Genomic DNA, 17,522 nt, shown 5'->3' with positions numbered 1-17,522 from the left:
TCGTCGGGAGATTGACAGTGTTGTGAATTTGTCCATCAACGTAGTAATTATATATATATTTTTTTTAAAAGTTATACCGCACACAAAATCTGTCAATAAAGACACCCAAAGGCGCACAAAGAGAAAATGAATGGTAAAAATAAGAGGAAAACGTGGCACTTGACATTTAGAAAGAACGTTTCAAGAAACATGACTTTAAATTGGACTTAAATAGAGAGAAATCCATCTGACAGGATTTTGTTTAATTCTTTCTACTACACAGTTAGACTTTACCAACTGGAATGTGGGTGAGCCCAACGATTACGGTAGTGGTGAAGACTGTGTTCATCTCCGCCCAGGGGAGACAGAAGCTGGAACCTGGAATGACTTGGTGTGCTCTGGCACTAACTCTGGTTTCATATGCCAGTTAGACAAAGGTGAGAGGTTAAAGGTCATGTTTAAAGACACTGGACACTGTTGTTAATTACTCAAAATAATTGTTAGCATAAAAACTTACTTGGTAAGGAGCAATGGAGAGCTAATGAAAACATTGTGAGAAACGGCTCCCTATGAAGTAACATACTTTTGAGAAAGGATAATTTCTCACTAAAACATTTGAATTGAATTCAAGACCTCAGCATGTTACTCGGGTTAATTAGTTATGAAAATTAATATTCTTTATCCCTGATGCAAATCTAGCATCTCTGATATCGTTGCGGTACCCGCTGCCAAAACATAGGATTCAAACTGCCTCTAGCTACCGGGCAACCTCGATAGTCTAGTTGGTAAGACACTGCTCTAGAATTGCAAGGGTCATGGGGTCGCATCCCACCTGAGTAACATGCCTGTGATATTTTTTCATGGGACTCGGGAAAGTACTGAGTAAACAGTGCTAGCATATGTCAGTGAACAAGATGAAAGATGAATATAAAATTTTGAATTCATTAATTTTTCAAACCTACAGAATGTGAAGTACTGGATTCTACATCAACGGATGAGAACTACTATTACCGTTACCACCCGTCCCAGGCCAACATAGAGAGAGTAGAATTCAAGGTCAAGGCTGCTAGCGACGTCCACATCGGTCTCAGCTCAGCAAGCAGTAACCAACCGGCCATGTACGAGATCATCATCGGCGGCTGGACCAACAGCAACTCCGCCATCCGACGCTGCGCCCAGTGTCCCACTAACGAGGTGTACATCAGCACGCCTAATTTTCTCAGCGATAAAGAATTCCGCGGCTTCTGGGTCGAGTATGACCTGGCCACAGGAAAGCTGGACGTGGGAAGGCAGGGTCAGAGTGCGTTTATGACGTGGACGGACCCCTCACCTTTGGACGTGAAGTACGTTGGTTACTCTACGGGATACGGGTTCAGCGGCCAGTTCCAGTTTTGCAATCTTTGTAAGTTTGAGGATGGTTTGTCGTTTGATTGCTTTGTAACTTGGGATTCTAGACCTTCTTTTTCTTTGATTTCTCAGCAAGACCTTCTTTTCATGAAAATGGTCAGACCTGGAGTCAATCCCCTGCTGTTGGCCTTGGTGCCCTTCGAAAGTTGACCATTGACTTCAAGTTTTTCCAATGGAAGTGCCCTTTGCAAAATAAAAATGGCCTTGCCCTTTCATCATGTTCAAAGATGAAACTCACGGCCTGAATGATAAATTGTTCATAGTAGAAGATAAGACATGCCCTTCACTTCAAACTTCTGATTTGTGTCAAAATAAAAAGTTTAAAAAACTTTTAGGGAAGTATGATTGGAAACTTTGTATGGTGGAGATGCAATGTAGTAACTAGGTTTGCCGTTGTTCGTGATAAACCTCTCTTTTGAGCTGTTGTTGTTCTGACAAAGAACAATGTGTCACAAATAATTTCTTTTTGTCTTGTAGTTGCCGGTGTAGCTTCAACACCAGTGCCACGGCCAACTCGTAAGTATGACTTAAAAAATGTCTCTAAAAATAAAAATAATAATAAAGACATTTGTTAAGTGCAAAAAGCCTCTAAAGCTCATAGAGAGAATAATAAAATACACAATGACAATACAATATACAATTACTAAAAGGCAGATTTCAAATAAGCTGCTTCAAACAAATAAGTTTCAGTAGAGACTTAACATATTGTAAAGAACTAGCCTGGCGAATATGTACAGGAAGACTCCACTTAGATATGGATGATAATACTAACTTAAACCAGTATTCAGAAACAATGTGTTTCAATGCATCGTTAGGTTACAATCCCTTAGCTTGTGTTATTTTGGTTCAGTTTGTTTTGCTTTTTTTTTTTTTTTCTTTGTTGGTGAGTTTGGGATGGGATGGTTGCTATTATTTTAGGATTTTCTTTGGAAACTTTTAGGTATAATTTAATAATTGGGTTTGCTTGTAACACCGTGTTCATGAAAGCCTCTCTTTTGTGTTTTGGTTGTTCTGACAGAATTATTTCTCATTGAATCTTTTGAAAATGTATTCTTTTGAAATCGTGTTTGCTGTATGTTATGTTATGTTTATAAATTGATGCTATTTTCCCCCCACGACAGCTGCGTTTGACGCTCGTTGTGGTAAGGGCTGGGAATATGCTGAGCTTTTGGGTCAGTGCTTCTGGTTTGCTATGTCGGACTATAGGACGTGGGCCGATGCAAGAGAGCAATGCATGCTGGGAGGTGGTGACCTCATCAGCTTTGTGAGTGCAACAGAACAGACTTACATCAATGGTAGGTATTGAATTATGATTTATAGTTGTACACCATAAATTTGAAACACTTTTCTAGAGAGAGAAAGAACAGTAATAATAACAGGTATTTTAAAGGGTCTATGTACTTTGTGTAGGACAAAAAACACAATGTCTACAGATTTACACTAAACTTACACAGTTTAAAAAGAAATAATAGAAATATTACTTGCTGAAGTGTTGTAGTTTTTGAGAAATGAGTAAAACAATGCCATGAAAATAATTTACGTCTCAGCAGCGATCATGAGACGAAAAACTATTTTAGCATGTGGTAGCATATTTTCATGAAATTGTTTTACTATTTTCTCAAAAAACTACAGCACCTCAGCAACTAACCTTTTTTTTTTTGTGGTATGCTTTCTTCTATAATTATCTTCAAACGGTGTCAATTTAATGTAAATCTGTGGACATTGTGTTTTGTGTTACCCAAATCCTTTAATGTGATGTATTTTCATGATGTACACTGATGATTCTACTTTTTGGGGAATTGACAAAGAATTTTTCTTCTATTGCTGGATGTTATCTGTGACCTCCAGAATAACCTGTGGCCCTCTAACTGAGCTGTCTAGCCCAATGTATGCGGTCTTACTATTTTGTAAATATCTTTGTTTGGGGTTGCCAGTCAAAACAGCTCAGTTGGTATAGTGCTGGTACATCAATCATGTGGTTTAAGGTTCAAGTTCCACTCTAGTCAATTTGTCGTTAATTTGTTCAACCCCAAATTACCAAGACGCAGTTCCCTTTAATGTGGTTTATTACTGGAGTCTAATTGTTGTGGCAGGCGTGAGCAACTAAAGGCAGATTCAGACTTGCGCCTGGATGTTTTTAAAGATAATCTCCAACGCTTGCACTTTAAAATTTCTCCATTATTTACAGCTCGTTTGGTGTTTGAAAGTGAGCCCTCTGCGTGGATTGGAGCTAACGACATTTCTGCAAATGGTGGATGGGTCTGGAGTGACGGGTCACCATTCAAATTCCTCAACTGGAATGCAGGTAAACAAGTGCACCTAGAAGCTGTGGTTACCAGTCTTCATAAGAGCAAGTTCGTGTGCGCGCGCTGGTTAGCTAAAGGTGGACCAAATGCACTCGAACCCAGGCTGGTCGACCATTGGTTGACTACTGTGGTCGACCATTTGGAAACAGCATCGAGGCCATGGTTTCTTCACTGGTCCCAACAGCATGTTCCATTCTAACATGTGTAAGGTTGACTTGTTCGAGTGAGTCTAGTGAGTGCGTCATTGCGGATGTACGTTGCTGGTCAGTAGTCAACCACGGGTCAACTATTTGTGCCCACTCGAACTTGCTCTAAGCTGTATTGATGATAAAATTAGGCATGATATATTCTTTCTACTTTAGTCTGATTTAAGATTTTGCTGCCCTTAGAAAAGTTGGGGAAAAAAGTGATGAAATAGCCTGAAAAATATAATAAACCATACACCATGATCAATTAGGTTGGCCCTTGTGCTCAAAAAAGATTTTCCTACTTTTTTTCAAAGGACCAAATTTTACACCTGTAGATTGTTAAACAACATACGACATCAGAGTCAAGCAATCTCCTGAAGACGATCAGAGCATACTGATCGAAACATTGAGTTATCAACCATTGGTTCTTTTCAGAACCAACTTTACTCAAAAGAGATTTGCAAATGGTGCTACTGCAAACCTCACCTGAAAGTATTTCTAGTTGTTACTTGGTTTGTGTGTCAACCCTGTTTTCTTTTGTTTCAACAGGAGAGCCCAATGATTTCGAAGACGGTGAGCACTGCAGCGAACTGTACACTTCCAACGGTAGATGGAATGACATCCCCTGTGAACGGACAATGGGGTACATCTGCAAGAAAGATGGTGAGTTGTTACAGCACATTGGAGCTGGAGACAACGGCAATGGTTTTCAACGTAACAACTGTGACCACGCTGTCACTAACCAGTTCACCGCTTTGATCATCATGACCTCTTCCACAAACATCAGTGCCATGTCTGACCACCACCAGCATGATATTCACCGTGGTTCTCATCCACGCTTACTCTTCCACAATCATCACTGATCACATCACCAGTATCATCAAAATCACTGTGATCCTAATCCAGCCACTATAAATGAGATCACCACACATCATTGATCGTCACACATTGGTTGCTGCCACAATCCTGAGCGCTTCATTCTTCCACCCACCATCATTGTCGGCCCTGATCACCACCAGCATGATTATAATCATCATCCTCATAGTTGCAATGAGTTCCATCATCATCATCACCACAAAACTTTGATAGATGCTCCCAACGAGAATGTTCATCACTGTTTCCAAGTCTTCCCAGTCTCTTACTCTTCTACCACTGTAAATATTGAATGTTACCAAGGCCAGTCAATTTTGTCCCACTTTTCACCATCAACCCAGACACTAACTGTCCTGAAGACGAGCAGAGTATACTGTTCGAAACGTCAAGACCACACCAGCTGTTTTTCAGAATCAGCACTCCAACAAAAGAGATTTATAAAAGGTTGTACCCACAAGTTCATTATTTACTATAATTAATTCTTAACTGTCCTTTATTTCTTCATTCCTACAGGTTACTTAGTGTCCCACTTCACCGTCATCCCTAACTCCTACCTCCAAGATGTCGACGTTCTCGTCATCACCAATATTTACCCAGAGGAGTGCGCCAAGCGCTGCGTCATGGAAACCTCCTTTGTCTGCCTGTCATTTGACTACGATAAGAATACAAAGATTTGTGCGCTGAGCGACAGGAATATGGACAGTGTGAATGGACTGTTTACAGCTATTGGAGTTGACTACTATCAACTTGGTTAGTATTCATCTATATGAAAAATACACAAATTGACTCTTACTTCTCAATGATGCTGTGAAATTTGAATATATCCATCAAATAGTGCACATGCATAACATACGGGATAATCACTGAATTGATATGGTCTATTACATGTGTTGTACAAATGTAGTTTGAACAAATGCAGGCCTAATATCCATAAAATGGAAAATTAGCTTCGTTTGGCATATGGAGACGAATTGATATACACAAGTATAAGGGGTGTTTCCCCTTATAAACAATGGTGTAGCACAAGATTGCTGTTCTAAGCACGACTTTTAAACGATATACAGCAACAAGACTCAACTTTTCATTGACATTTCCCGTAAAAAAAAAAAAAAATAATAACTCTCTCAAAAGTTCTCATGAGTAAGTACAAAGTATTCTCAATTTCGATTGACAAATGTATAATAAAAAATCGACGAAGAATATCTTTCATTGCATACTGATCTTGCAATGACCATTTTACCGATTTGATCACAGTTCCTGGTATAGCTCCGCCTACCCAACCCGCTACCCTCGCCCCTGGCTACCGATGCCCAGCTGGTTGGACTTCCTACGGTGATTATTGTTACCAGGCCCAGCCAGGAGACGGTACCTGGACCGAAGCCCTTGAGGACTGCAGAAGAATGAGTGCGGATCTGATCTCCATCCACGACAGCAATGAGAATAATTATATCGTTTCTGTCATGCTAGAGAGTATGTATCTGTTTCCTTTTTGCCATTTTTAATTTTAATTATATATCTATTTTTTTTCAACCGTAAATTTATTTGCTCAAATACATAGCATCTTCTTTGACATGCATATCCACGTTGTGGTAATTATGACAGGTGAAATGACAGATGAAATTAATTTAATGTTTTTAAATAATTTTATTTTATTTTATTAGAGATCACCTAAAGGGAAGGTACACCTTTGGTAGTTGTCAAAGACTAGTCTTCTCACTTGGTGTATCCCAACATAAGCATTAAATAACAAACCTGTGAAAATTTGAGCTCGATTGGTCATCAGAGTTTCGAGAAATTGATGACAGAAAAAACACCCTTGTTGGACGAATTTGTGTGCTTTCAGTTAAGAATAAAAGACTTCTAGCTCGACGTATTTTATTATTTTAGTGAGAAATTACCTCTGTCTCAAAATCTATGCTACTTCAGTGGGAGCCGTTTCTAACAATGTTTAGTACCATCAACAGCTCTTCAATGCTCGTTACAAAGTCAGTTTTCAAGTTAATATTTGTTTTGAGTAATAACCAAACGTGTACCTTCCCTTTAATACATGTATCACATGGCCAATGGTAGCCACACAAAGGTGGCCACACTGATTTGGGCTATCAACCCAAATCAACTGCCACCATGGGGCACCTTGCCACCTACTCCTGGGGTTGAATCATGATTAGAATACCTCCTTTAGAGTCTGTAAGGATGTTGTCATGGTATCATGGAAGTGTCATGGCCGAGCGGTTAAGAGCACCGAATTCAAACTCTGGTGTTTCTGATCAGCAGAGTGTGGGTTCGAATCCCCAGCCGTGACACTTGTGTCCTTAAGCAAGACATATAACCATTGCTTCGTCCTTCGGATGGGACGTAAAGTCGTTGGTCCCATGTGTTGTGTAAACGCATGTAAAAGAACCCAGTGCACTTTTCGAAAAGAGAAGGGGTTCGCCCCGGTGTTCCTGGCTGGATTGGCAGCATATTGCGCCACAGCACCTTGTAAACCATTACATGGTGCTTAAGGATCAGGTCTTATACATTACATGGTGCTTAAGGATCAGGTCTTATATCTCAAAATTTGCCCCACACCTTGTAGTAATAATACCTGGCGCTTTGTATCCTTTGGCAAAAGGCGCGTTATAAATACGGCTATTATTGTTATTATTATTATTATCATCCACTAGGAGCCTGGTTGGTAGAGCAAAACGCACCTTCCCAATCTTTTTACAAAGCAATAATTGTCACATTGTTGTGACACCATGTAAAATATATATTTTGTGAGTAGTGGTCAGTTTTGAGAAGAGCTGATTTGTACTCCATGGTTTCGATCAGTGTGCTCTGTCTGTCTTCTGCAGGATTTATTTTCTCCAGAAAATGCTCAGACTTCAATGATCGATGCATTAAGCAGAAATCAGCTTTTGTCAGAGCCACCACTCACATAGAAAAAGAGTTGACACGGTGTCACCGCAAATCTTCTTTACTTTAATGTCTGATGAATTTTGAAAAAGAGTATGCACTGACAATAATCCACAGATGGGCTGACTGGTCAAATATGGTCTGGCATGAGCGACACCGTTTCATCCTTGACCTTCGAATGGACAGACCGCTCACCGGTCACCTTCACACAATGGGCCATCAACGAACCCAACAACTACGAAGGCAAGAATGAAGATTGCGTGGAGATCTACACAGATGTAAGTAGAGACGAGTAGTCCATAATGATGCTAAGGCAACTGAGGCACAACAAGCCCCCTTCTTTTTGTCTGGTGTTCTGCTACTTCATTGTCAATTACACAACACACAAGGGTTTTTGCTCATAGGGACACAGAAGCACTACGCTTTAAAAGTAAAGCACACAAAATTATGCTTATACCAAAATAAGATTACAAGACAAAATACTATATGCTGCAAGCACATTCTGTGACTGTTGTCCTGCTTATTTTTGCTCAGTAAGTGATATTTCCTGCTTACGTAAGCAGCTCTATGAAATTAGGCCCCTGTAAGAATAAAATATTGGTAAGCACAGAAAACAAATACTTAACAGAAACAGATTACCAGCCAATATTATTTGTAAGGTTTAAACTGGTGCCCAACTTGACTTCTTGCTCAGCAAAGAAATTTCCTGAGCAGCATTTTCTGGTAAGCAGCTTCAAAAAAATATGAAAATGTGCCATGTGTGGACTGGGAGAGAGGGCAGTATATACTGAGCTGATGTAGAAATGTTTTATTTTAAATAGATGTTAAATTTGCAAATTTAATGTCTATTAAATCATTGCAGATTCGCAATGCCTCTTGCTACCGGGCAGTCTCGGTGGTCTGGTTTGTATGACACTGCTCTGGAATTGCAAGGGTTAAGGGTTCGAGTCCCACCATTTGTCCAAATATGCCTGTGATTTTGTTCACAAAATTTGAGAAAGTACTGAGTATTATATACAGTGCTTACGCACATCAGTGTATTTGGGTAAAACCAAAATGAATATAAATTTTATCTTGTTATTTTTCCACCACCTTTCAGGGAACATGGAACGACCAGGATTGTGAGGATCGTAATCATTACATCTGTAAACAGATGAAGCAGAATCTGGGACCAACTCAATTTCCTATCACTCCAAATGGCTGTGATTCGGTAAGAGCTTACACTCGAAAATAGCAAACTTAGGGGCTATTCCTAATTTTTTAGATGTGGGAGAATACTCTAACTGGGAAAACCAGATTGGGCAAGGATATATTTGAGAAGACCAAAAACATTGGTTTTCAAAGTTCACTTGAGACTGAGTCATCGCTACTCTTTTATTCACATCCATCTCTTTTTATTAAAAAGGATAATCATGTAGACAAATTTGCTTTGAAGTTAAGTTTTCAATTCCTTTTAAGTATTTAGGCTCCGTTTTATAAAGGGTCAATTTGCATGCGACCCTGACAATGGTCATGACAATGTAAAATAATTCAAATTTTCTCATGTTTTAGAAGAATGTTTTGACATTAGCCTCATAGCTTCATCCAGGAAGTGCTGATTTCATTGTGTGTTTGTATATTGAAGGGTTGGGTCGCCTTTGAGTCATCCTGTTATAAATTTGAAGATGCTTCAGAAGTGTCTTGGGACCAGGCCAACAATGACTGCGCAGCAGTAGGAGCACATCTTATAGCCGTCAGAGATAGGTAATACATGTATATTCAGGTTAACTTGATGGTTAAGTTTCGATCTCTGTGGACCCCTGTTCGAATTCCTCTCTAGACCGGGGCTGAAAACTTAGATTTTTGAAACACCTTCTCCTCACTGGTATCTTCGATAAGATATTGTTTAAAACTAGTAATTAAGCATCTTCTTTCAAAGCGCTGGAAAAAAAAAACAAAAAAAAAAACACACATTACAAGATACTTAGATAATCAAAGTATACAGTGGATGTAATTAAGGGCACATTAAACAATAAATTTGCAAACTAACGAAAAGCAAGTGGATAAATGCATTATTTAGAGTTGGTTATAAGCAATTGCACAGCATGACATTGCACCCTTTTTTACTGGTCGAGTCATCGTGCTTTTACACCCTAATTCTTTTCAGAACCACAACAAGTCATGGAAAGAGATATTTCATGCACACTCCTTTAGCCTTATTGCAAACTTTATTTATTTTAGGATTGAATCTCAAAAATGCAAACTTCAAATCCTATCGAAGAACAAGAGACTGGAACTTAAAAAAAGTTTATCACAGTGGGGTTATTTTTGTACTGACTTAAGGACACTGGACACTTTTTGTAATTGTCAAAGACCAGTCTTCTCACTTGGTGTATCTCAACATATGCACGAAATAACAAACCTGTGGAAATTTGAACTCAATTGGCCGTCGAAGTTGTAAGATAATAATTGAAGAAAAAAAAAACACCCTTGTCACACAAAGTTGTGTGCTTTCAGATGTTTAATTTTGGGACCTCAAAATCAAATTCAAATAATTTAGAGGAAATTTACTTATTCCTCAAAAACTTTGTTATTTCAGTTTCTCACAATGTTTTATACTAGCAACAGCTCCCCTTTGCTCGTCACCAAGCAAGTTTTTATGCTCACAATTATTTTGAGTAATTACCAATAGTGTCCAGTGCCTTTAATCTCAATTTGTTTTCTTGATTTCGTTCTCCTTTCTGGTAGATTTGAGCAGTCTTTCCTAGCCAGCCGACTCGGTGTTCAGAACGGTCAGATGTTCTGGATCGGGATGAGTGAAACAGCACAGAAAGGCTCCTACGAGTGGGTTAACAATGATCCCATTACTTACACCAACTGGGGACGAGGACAACCTGGTAAGATTGTATTACAGGCATGTGAGACTTCCTCTTTTTCAGTTGATTTCCTTGGTTTGGGTTTTAATTTTCCTCCTTTTTTTCTCACTTTCTGGGTACAAAAGTATAGGAATATATTTTTCTTCTTTTTTTTTTACCCGGCTTTATCTTTTGCTCTCTTTTTTTTTTTTATGGATGGTTACTCACAATCCTGGTTTGAAATATTAATTGCAGTGTTCAGTTTAGTATGTGAAGCCTGGTTTGTACTTCCTGCGAATGTGAATGCAATACAAATGTTTATGTCACAAGTTTGCATTGACAAATTTGTTGAACTGTATTCAACTCATGCGAAACATTCACCTGGAAAAACAGCCAAATGTGACGCCAAAATTTGCTTCGCATTCGCTGAAGTATGTTTGACTCCACAAAATGGGCGTGCTGTTTATGTGTTCGTTCACAACATACATGTATAAGGAAAACTGTGCATTTTTTAGGTTTTCTTTGTGTGGAACATTATATTCTATTTTTAAAACATCTTTTCATACCATATGCATTTCATAACAAGCAGTTACAAACTCTTTTCATAGACCAACTCGCCCGATCCAAGGCAATGTTCCCTTTAATGCTGTTGTTATTTTGATCATTATTATCAATCTTGAATTCTTCAGACGACTCTAGAGGTAGCTGTGTAGCCTCGTCGTCTGGAGTCAGCAGCGGTCTCTGGAGCGTCGCCAACTGTGACATGACCAACAACTATGTCTGTGAGTCGCAACGAACGGGTTACACGCCAGCTCCGGTCGTTACTGAACCCTCTCCGACGTTACCTACCAACATCGGATGTCCAGTCGGCTGGATTGGGTGGGGAGACAACTGCTTCAAGGTATTAATTTGTAATTTTTTTTTTTTTTTTTTTTTTTTTTTTTTAACCCATTCACCGATGTGTGTTAGCACTCAGTACTTTTCCGAGTCCTGGGAAAAAATATCACACGCAAGGGTCGTGGGTTCGAACCCCACTCGAGTAAATATGCCTGTGATATTTTTTCACAAGACTCGGGAAAGTACTGAGTATACAGTGCTAACACACATCGGTGTTAGGGTAAAAAAAAAATTAAAATTAATATTCTTTATCCCGGATGCAAGTTTAACATCTTAACATGTTCATGCTTCGAGGTAAACCACATTTTTTTCTTCAAATATGACAGTATACATGTACCAAAGGCTAAAGTTCAATGAAAGAAAGGTTGATGAACAAGATGGTGTAGATCTGTCCAAGGTCAAATTTCATCGAGCCTGTAATCACATATTTGCTAAGCACAGAAAAGTATTGCTTAAAAGAAACAGGTTTACCAGCCAAAGTTACGTTAAGTTTACATTATTGTGATGGTGCCCTCTGTAATTGCTTAGCAAAGAAACTTGTGAAGCAATTTTGTTCTGCTCTTAACAGATTCATGAAATTGGGCCCAGGAGAGGGTCTGTATTATTAATTGTTTTTTTTTATTACTAAGTTGGCTTACTAGGTGTCTTACTAGGTGTGGAAAACCATAATGTTAGCTTGTTTATATGACCTGTTTATATGACTTCCGTGTTTAGATCACTCCTTTTCACTTCTTAATTAAAAAAAAAGAAAAAAAAAAAAGAGAGATGTTGTAAATGTTCTTCTTCTTCCTTAGCCCTTCCAACCTGCAAATAAGAAATCCTTTTGGGACGCTGAAGCCCAGTGTGTCAGTCTCGGAGCAAATCTAGCAAGCTTTCATACCCCCGAGGAAGAAACATACCTTAAAGTCCAGGCTGACGTTTTGTAAGTTGATCAAAGATGACAAATGTCTTGAAAAAGTGTCATTCATCTCCTTTTTAGTGTCATAAATGCAAACAAGGATGAGAATCTTGACATTTAATCTGAATTCAAACATTTTGTCTGCCCAGTGAAAAAAAATAGCTGGTATGTGATTCCTGTTAATTTCTTCAAATATACAAAAATTTCTGTTTTGTAATTGTTATCTGCTTTTGTAGTTCACAAAAGCTCTTTGATATCTAGCAAGCCTCTCTACACACCCCCTGCTATTGGCAATCTAGATCCACCTCCCTTTGTTAAACTACCATAGGATAGGCACTTTACATCTGTTGTTAAATAACAAATTTTGCCAGCAAAACAGCTGTTGGGAGTGTAAACACTTTTTGTGATCCACCATAAACTGACAAACCTGTAGAAGTTTGAGATTGATCGGCCATCTGGGTCACAAGAAAATAGTGAAAAATTGATTAGACATTTTGCTTGACAGCGATTAAAACAAAATGAATAAAACACTCCAGGGATAATTTTACACTGGAAACTACTGTATTTTTCGTCAAATATGACATTTCAGACAGAATTATTTCAATGGATGTTTTTGCTAGAATTCTCATCATCAGACCGTGTAAGTTTTGTGTAAATCTGTGATCTTCACAATTTTTTTTTTCTTATTAATTCTGTATTAATGTTCCTTTAAATTTTGTTTTGTTAATCCAGTAACAATGAGCCATTTTGGATTGGACTTCATGATTCACAAAATGAAGGAGGTAAGAAATGTACAGTATTTACAGTTTGTTTTCCCTGTTTTGTATGTGCGTAAAAACCTTTTCTGGAAGTTTGCTATGTCTTTCACCCTCATGGACTTTAGCTCAAAATCTGGACAAAAGTTTATTAATCAAATAATTACCTAATTGTAGGTTTCTTTGGTTTCAGAACCCGTTTTGAATTCAACTGAATTACTTTATTCGTAAAAATGTAAAAATTGCAGAAAATATACAAACATGTACCAAAGATTTTTTTTTTTTTAAACATGACAGTTTTCTTTTGTTTTTGCGCAAGAACTTTTAGTGGAAGTTTTCCTTGTCTGTCACCCTCATGGACTTAACAAAATGTAGTTCAAAATCCTATCTGGTCAAAGGTTTAATTAATTAAATAATTTGTGTAGGTTTCTTTGGTTTCAGAACCTGACTTGAATTGCTTCATTCATAAAAATGTAAATATACTAACTTGTACCAAAGTTTTGTTTTTTAAAACATGAAAGTTTTCTTTTGTTTTTGCGCAAGAACTTTTAGTGGAAGTTTTCCATGTCTGTCACCCTCATGGACTTAACAAAATGTAGTTCAAAATCCTATCTGGTCAAAGGTTTACTTAATTAAATAATTTGTGTAGGTTTCTTTGGTTTCAGAACCTGACTTGAATTGCTTCATTCATAAAAATGTAAATATACTAACTTGTACCAAAGTTTTGTTTTTTAAAACATGAAAGTTTTCTTTTGTTTTTGCGCAAGAACTTTTAGTGGAAGTTTTCCTTGTCTTTCACCCTCATGGACTTAACAAAATGTAGTTCAAAATCCTATCTGGTCAAAGGTTTAATTAATTAAATAATTTGTGTAGGTTTCTTTGGTTTCAGAACTGAGTAGAATTACTTTATTCATAAAAATGTAAAAATTGCAGAAAATATACTAACATGTACCAAAGATTTTTTTTTTTTTTTTTACATGAAAGTTTTCTTTTGTTTGTGTGCAAGAACCTTGAGTGCAAGTTTTCCTTGTCTTTCATCCCTTTGGATCCTAGTCCGATCTGGACAAAGGTACATGCATAATTAATTAAATAATTTCCTTTTTTGGATTTTTTGGTTTCAGAACCGATTTGAGTTTGTATTCATAAAAATGTAAAAATTGCACAAGATGAACTAACACACCAAGTATTGTTTTTAATAATAAACATGAAAAGTTTTTATTAGTAATTTAAATCAATGTTCCCCTGTTAGGTTTTGAGTGGACTGATGGATCTGTAGTCTCGTACACCAACTGGAACGACGGTGAACCCAACGACTATAATACTGGTGAGGACTGTACAGAGATGTTCTTTGACAACCGGAAATGGAATGATCAAAGTTGTAACCAATTGCAAGGATGGGTCTGCAAAATCTCGAGAGGTGAGGCAAACCTAGATAATAAAAATAATAATCATAGTCCCATATAGCGACGATAACCGGCAATACAGACGCTCATGGCGTTCAAAATTCTGCTCTCTAGTCAGTTGAGCTCCAATTGCACTGCTCATATATCCTATACAATAATTATATAGTTTTAAAGACACTGGACACTAATTCGCACAATTTTTTTTTGTCGAAAACTACGTCACTTCAGAGGGAGCCGTTTCTCACAATGTTTTATACTATCAACCTCTCCCCATTACTCGTTACCAAGTGAGATTTTATACTGATAATTATTTTGAGTAATTACCAACAGTGTCCACTGGCTTTAAGTGTGTTTACTTGATGATAAAGTCAAGAATTTATACACGGAACACTTGTTCAATTTGTTGGGGGTTGGCATTGTGGGTTTTTTCCTCGCCTTCTGCCTCTAGGACCCTAGTTCGAATCATGCCGGGGAATGGGTTGGGTTTTCATTCCCTACCAGGGCCCAATTTCATAAGCGCTGCTAAACAGTAAGCAAATTTGCGTGCTTAATGTAGCAGAAAAATTTGCTTAAGCCTTAGCGTATTTCACAGGTTAGCAGAAAAATTGGGCGGCCATATTGCGTGTTTACCGTGGATTTGCATTGTGAAGTCATTTATTTCCGTGCGGTAAGCACCGGAAGGTTAGCATGCCTTTTCGTGTGCTAACGGTTAGCAGCGCTATGAAATGGAAATCGGACAGTACATGTAAGTAAAAAATCGGCCGCTAAGCAGCACTATGAAATTGGGCCCTGACTGCGTGGCTGTTCGCTGGAATAAATATCTGGTGTTTTCCTCCCGCGTGTGAAACTGTAAACTTCCTTCATTGTTTTCTCTCCATTGGGCTCTTGGCTAGTCCTGTGATTAACTTCGCTTTTCTAAGACTTTTCTAAGACTTCTAAACCAGAATAATTGAAACGAAAAGAATAGGAGTGAAAAAAGCTGTGTTAATGAGTTAAATTGTCTATTTTTTGTACATTTTTAATATTTATATTTTTAACCTTTGTTGAAGCCATTGGACCCTATGGTTCAGAAAAAAAAAAAAAAGTTCACAGATTTACAAATAACTTACAGGGTTTACAGAAGGCAATGGTGAAAGACTTCTCTTGAAATATTATTCCATGAAATCCTTTACTTTTTGAGAAAACAGCAAAACAATATAAATTCTCGTTAACAAGAATTACGGATTTATTTTAAACACATGTCATGACACGGCGAAACGCGCGGAAACAAGGGTGGGTTTTTCCGTTGTTTTCTCCCGACACCGATGACCGATTGAGCCTAAATTTTCACAGGTTTGTTATTTGATATAGAAGTTGTGGTACACAAAGTGTGGGCCTTGGACAACACTGTTTGCCGAAAGTGTCCAATGGCTTTAATCATCAATGATGTAAAAATAAAACCCAATTCAGCCTCCTTATGGCTGTGAAGCTTCTATTTCCTGAAATAACCAATCAATTAAATCATAGTTTCCTGTTTTTAATTTGATTTTTTTTTTTCTTTTTTTCGCGACAGTTATGGGTTGTGCAGATGGATGGAGGATCTATGATGACATGTGCTTCTTGATTCAGCCTCAGATACTGAGCTACAATGATGCGAGGGCAACCTGTGTGGCCGATCAGGCCGACCTGGCCATCATCACTAGCTTGGATATGAACGTAAGATCAAGAAGTTTAAACCTGCCCACACTCGTCCAACTGAGCTATCTAGCTTTACTTTTGGTCTCCCCATTTTTGTCAATATCTTTGGTCGGGGGTGCCAGTCAGAAGCCATGCAACCATAAGCTGCTGTGATAGCCAGGGAATACACCAAATTTTACATTACAACCTGGGATCGGCAGCCAGGGGATCATCTTGAAGAGATGCAATTTATTTATTTCAAATATCAACTTGATATTTAATTTAATTTACTATACCTCATACATATTCATGACCGAGAGTCGAGTTCTCATTGGTCCATTCACCATCACGAGCCGGGTGTTAATTTTGCTAACTACCAAGCGCGCACGTGAATATTCACGCAAGTGGTGAATGCACATGACAAGTAATAGTTCATGCGCATACCATTGTGCGACGTCATCCCAGGCTGCTATCTACTTGCCGTTCGCTTTACGATCGTGGAACATTTCATAACAGCTGAAACATTAATACGTGAACAATAATGAGCTAGATTCATTATGTATACTTTCTTGTTTTTATTAATGAATCACAGATTCAGTCAGTTTTTGCGTTCATCAGGGTCAGTTTTTGTGCTTGAGTGCAGAAACTAAAAAAAGTTGTTGAACAAAATTATCCAGAATGCATTTTATTTCAGTCGTCATTTTCTCTTTCTCCTATTTGCAACGGTAACTGAATATGTATAAAGTATAGTATAACAAATATAACATGGTTTCTTTCGTGTGACTAGTCGATTATTAGCTCCAATCGGTATTGGAAGTTGACAAACTAGTTCCCTCGGTTTCGCCTCGGGAACTAGTTTGTCAACTTCCAATACCTAGGGGAGCTAACATCGACTAGTCACCCTCAAACCATGTTATATTTGTATTATATTTATATGAAATTCTGAGTTATTTTCTTGAATTTTTGTTTCACAGGAAAACAACTAACTTGTTTCCTCTTTAATGAAATTATTTAAATTGTTTGAATTGTTGTTTAGTTATAAAGGCAGTGGACACTATTGGTAATTACTCAACATATTTATTAGCATAAAACCTTACTTGGTAACGAGTAATAGGGAGAGGTTTGTAGTATAAAACATTGTAAAAAAACGGCTCCCTCTGAAGTGGAGTAGTTTTCGAGAAAGAAGTAATTTTCCATGAATTTGATTTCAAGACCTCAGATTTAAAATTTGAGGTCTCGAAATCAAACATCTGAAAGCACTGTACAACTTCGTGTGACAAGGGTGGTGCTTCTTTCATTATTATCTCGCAACTTTGACGACCGATTGAGCTCAAATTTTCACAGGCTTGTTATTTTATGCATACGTTGAGATACACCAAGTGAGAAGACTGGTCTTTGATAATTACCAATAGTGTCCACTGTCTTTAA

The 17,522-nt window shown here is 37.9% G+C and overlaps 1 protein-coding gene across 1 annotated transcript in view; it reads left to right on the top strand.

Moving 5' to 3' along the window:
• Positions 1–17,522, top strand: part of LOC117288001 (macrophage mannose receptor 1-like) — a 55,154-nt gene that overhangs the window by 15,465 nt on the left and 22,167 nt on the right. The window contains exons 15-31 of the mRNA XM_033768667.1: positions 263–416; positions 944–1,381; positions 1,864–1,902; positions 2,508–2,681; positions 3,575–3,691; positions 4,430–4,543; positions 5,267–5,503; positions 6,008–6,223; positions 7,769–7,929; positions 8,751–8,861; positions 9,276–9,394; positions 10,379–10,527; positions 11,175–11,386; positions 12,177–12,304; positions 13,013–13,062; positions 14,285–14,452; positions 15,991–16,133. Of these exons, the coding sequence (XP_033624558.1) occupies positions 263–416; positions 944–1,381; positions 1,864–1,902; positions 2,508–2,681; positions 3,575–3,691; positions 4,430–4,543; positions 5,267–5,503; positions 6,008–6,223; positions 7,769–7,929; positions 8,751–8,861; positions 9,276–9,394; positions 10,379–10,527; positions 11,175–11,386; positions 12,177–12,304; positions 13,013–13,062; positions 14,285–14,452; positions 15,991–16,133 (2,730 nt within the window). The remainder of the gene's footprint in view (positions 1–262; positions 417–943; positions 1,382–1,863; positions 1,903–2,507; positions 2,682–3,574; positions 3,692–4,429; positions 4,544–5,266; positions 5,504–6,007; positions 6,224–7,768; positions 7,930–8,750; positions 8,862–9,275; positions 9,395–10,378; positions 10,528–11,174; positions 11,387–12,176; positions 12,305–13,012; positions 13,063–14,284; positions 14,453–15,990; positions 16,134–17,522) is intronic.

The sequence above is a fragment of the Asterias rubens genome, chromosome 3 (genome assembly GCF_902459465.1).
Source record: "Asterias rubens chromosome 3, eAstRub1.3, whole genome shotgun sequence".
Lineage (NCBI taxonomy): Eukaryota > Metazoa > Echinodermata > Asteroidea > Forcipulatida > Asteriidae > Asterias > Asterias rubens.
This window is presented reverse-complemented; position numbering and strand designations above follow the sequence as displayed.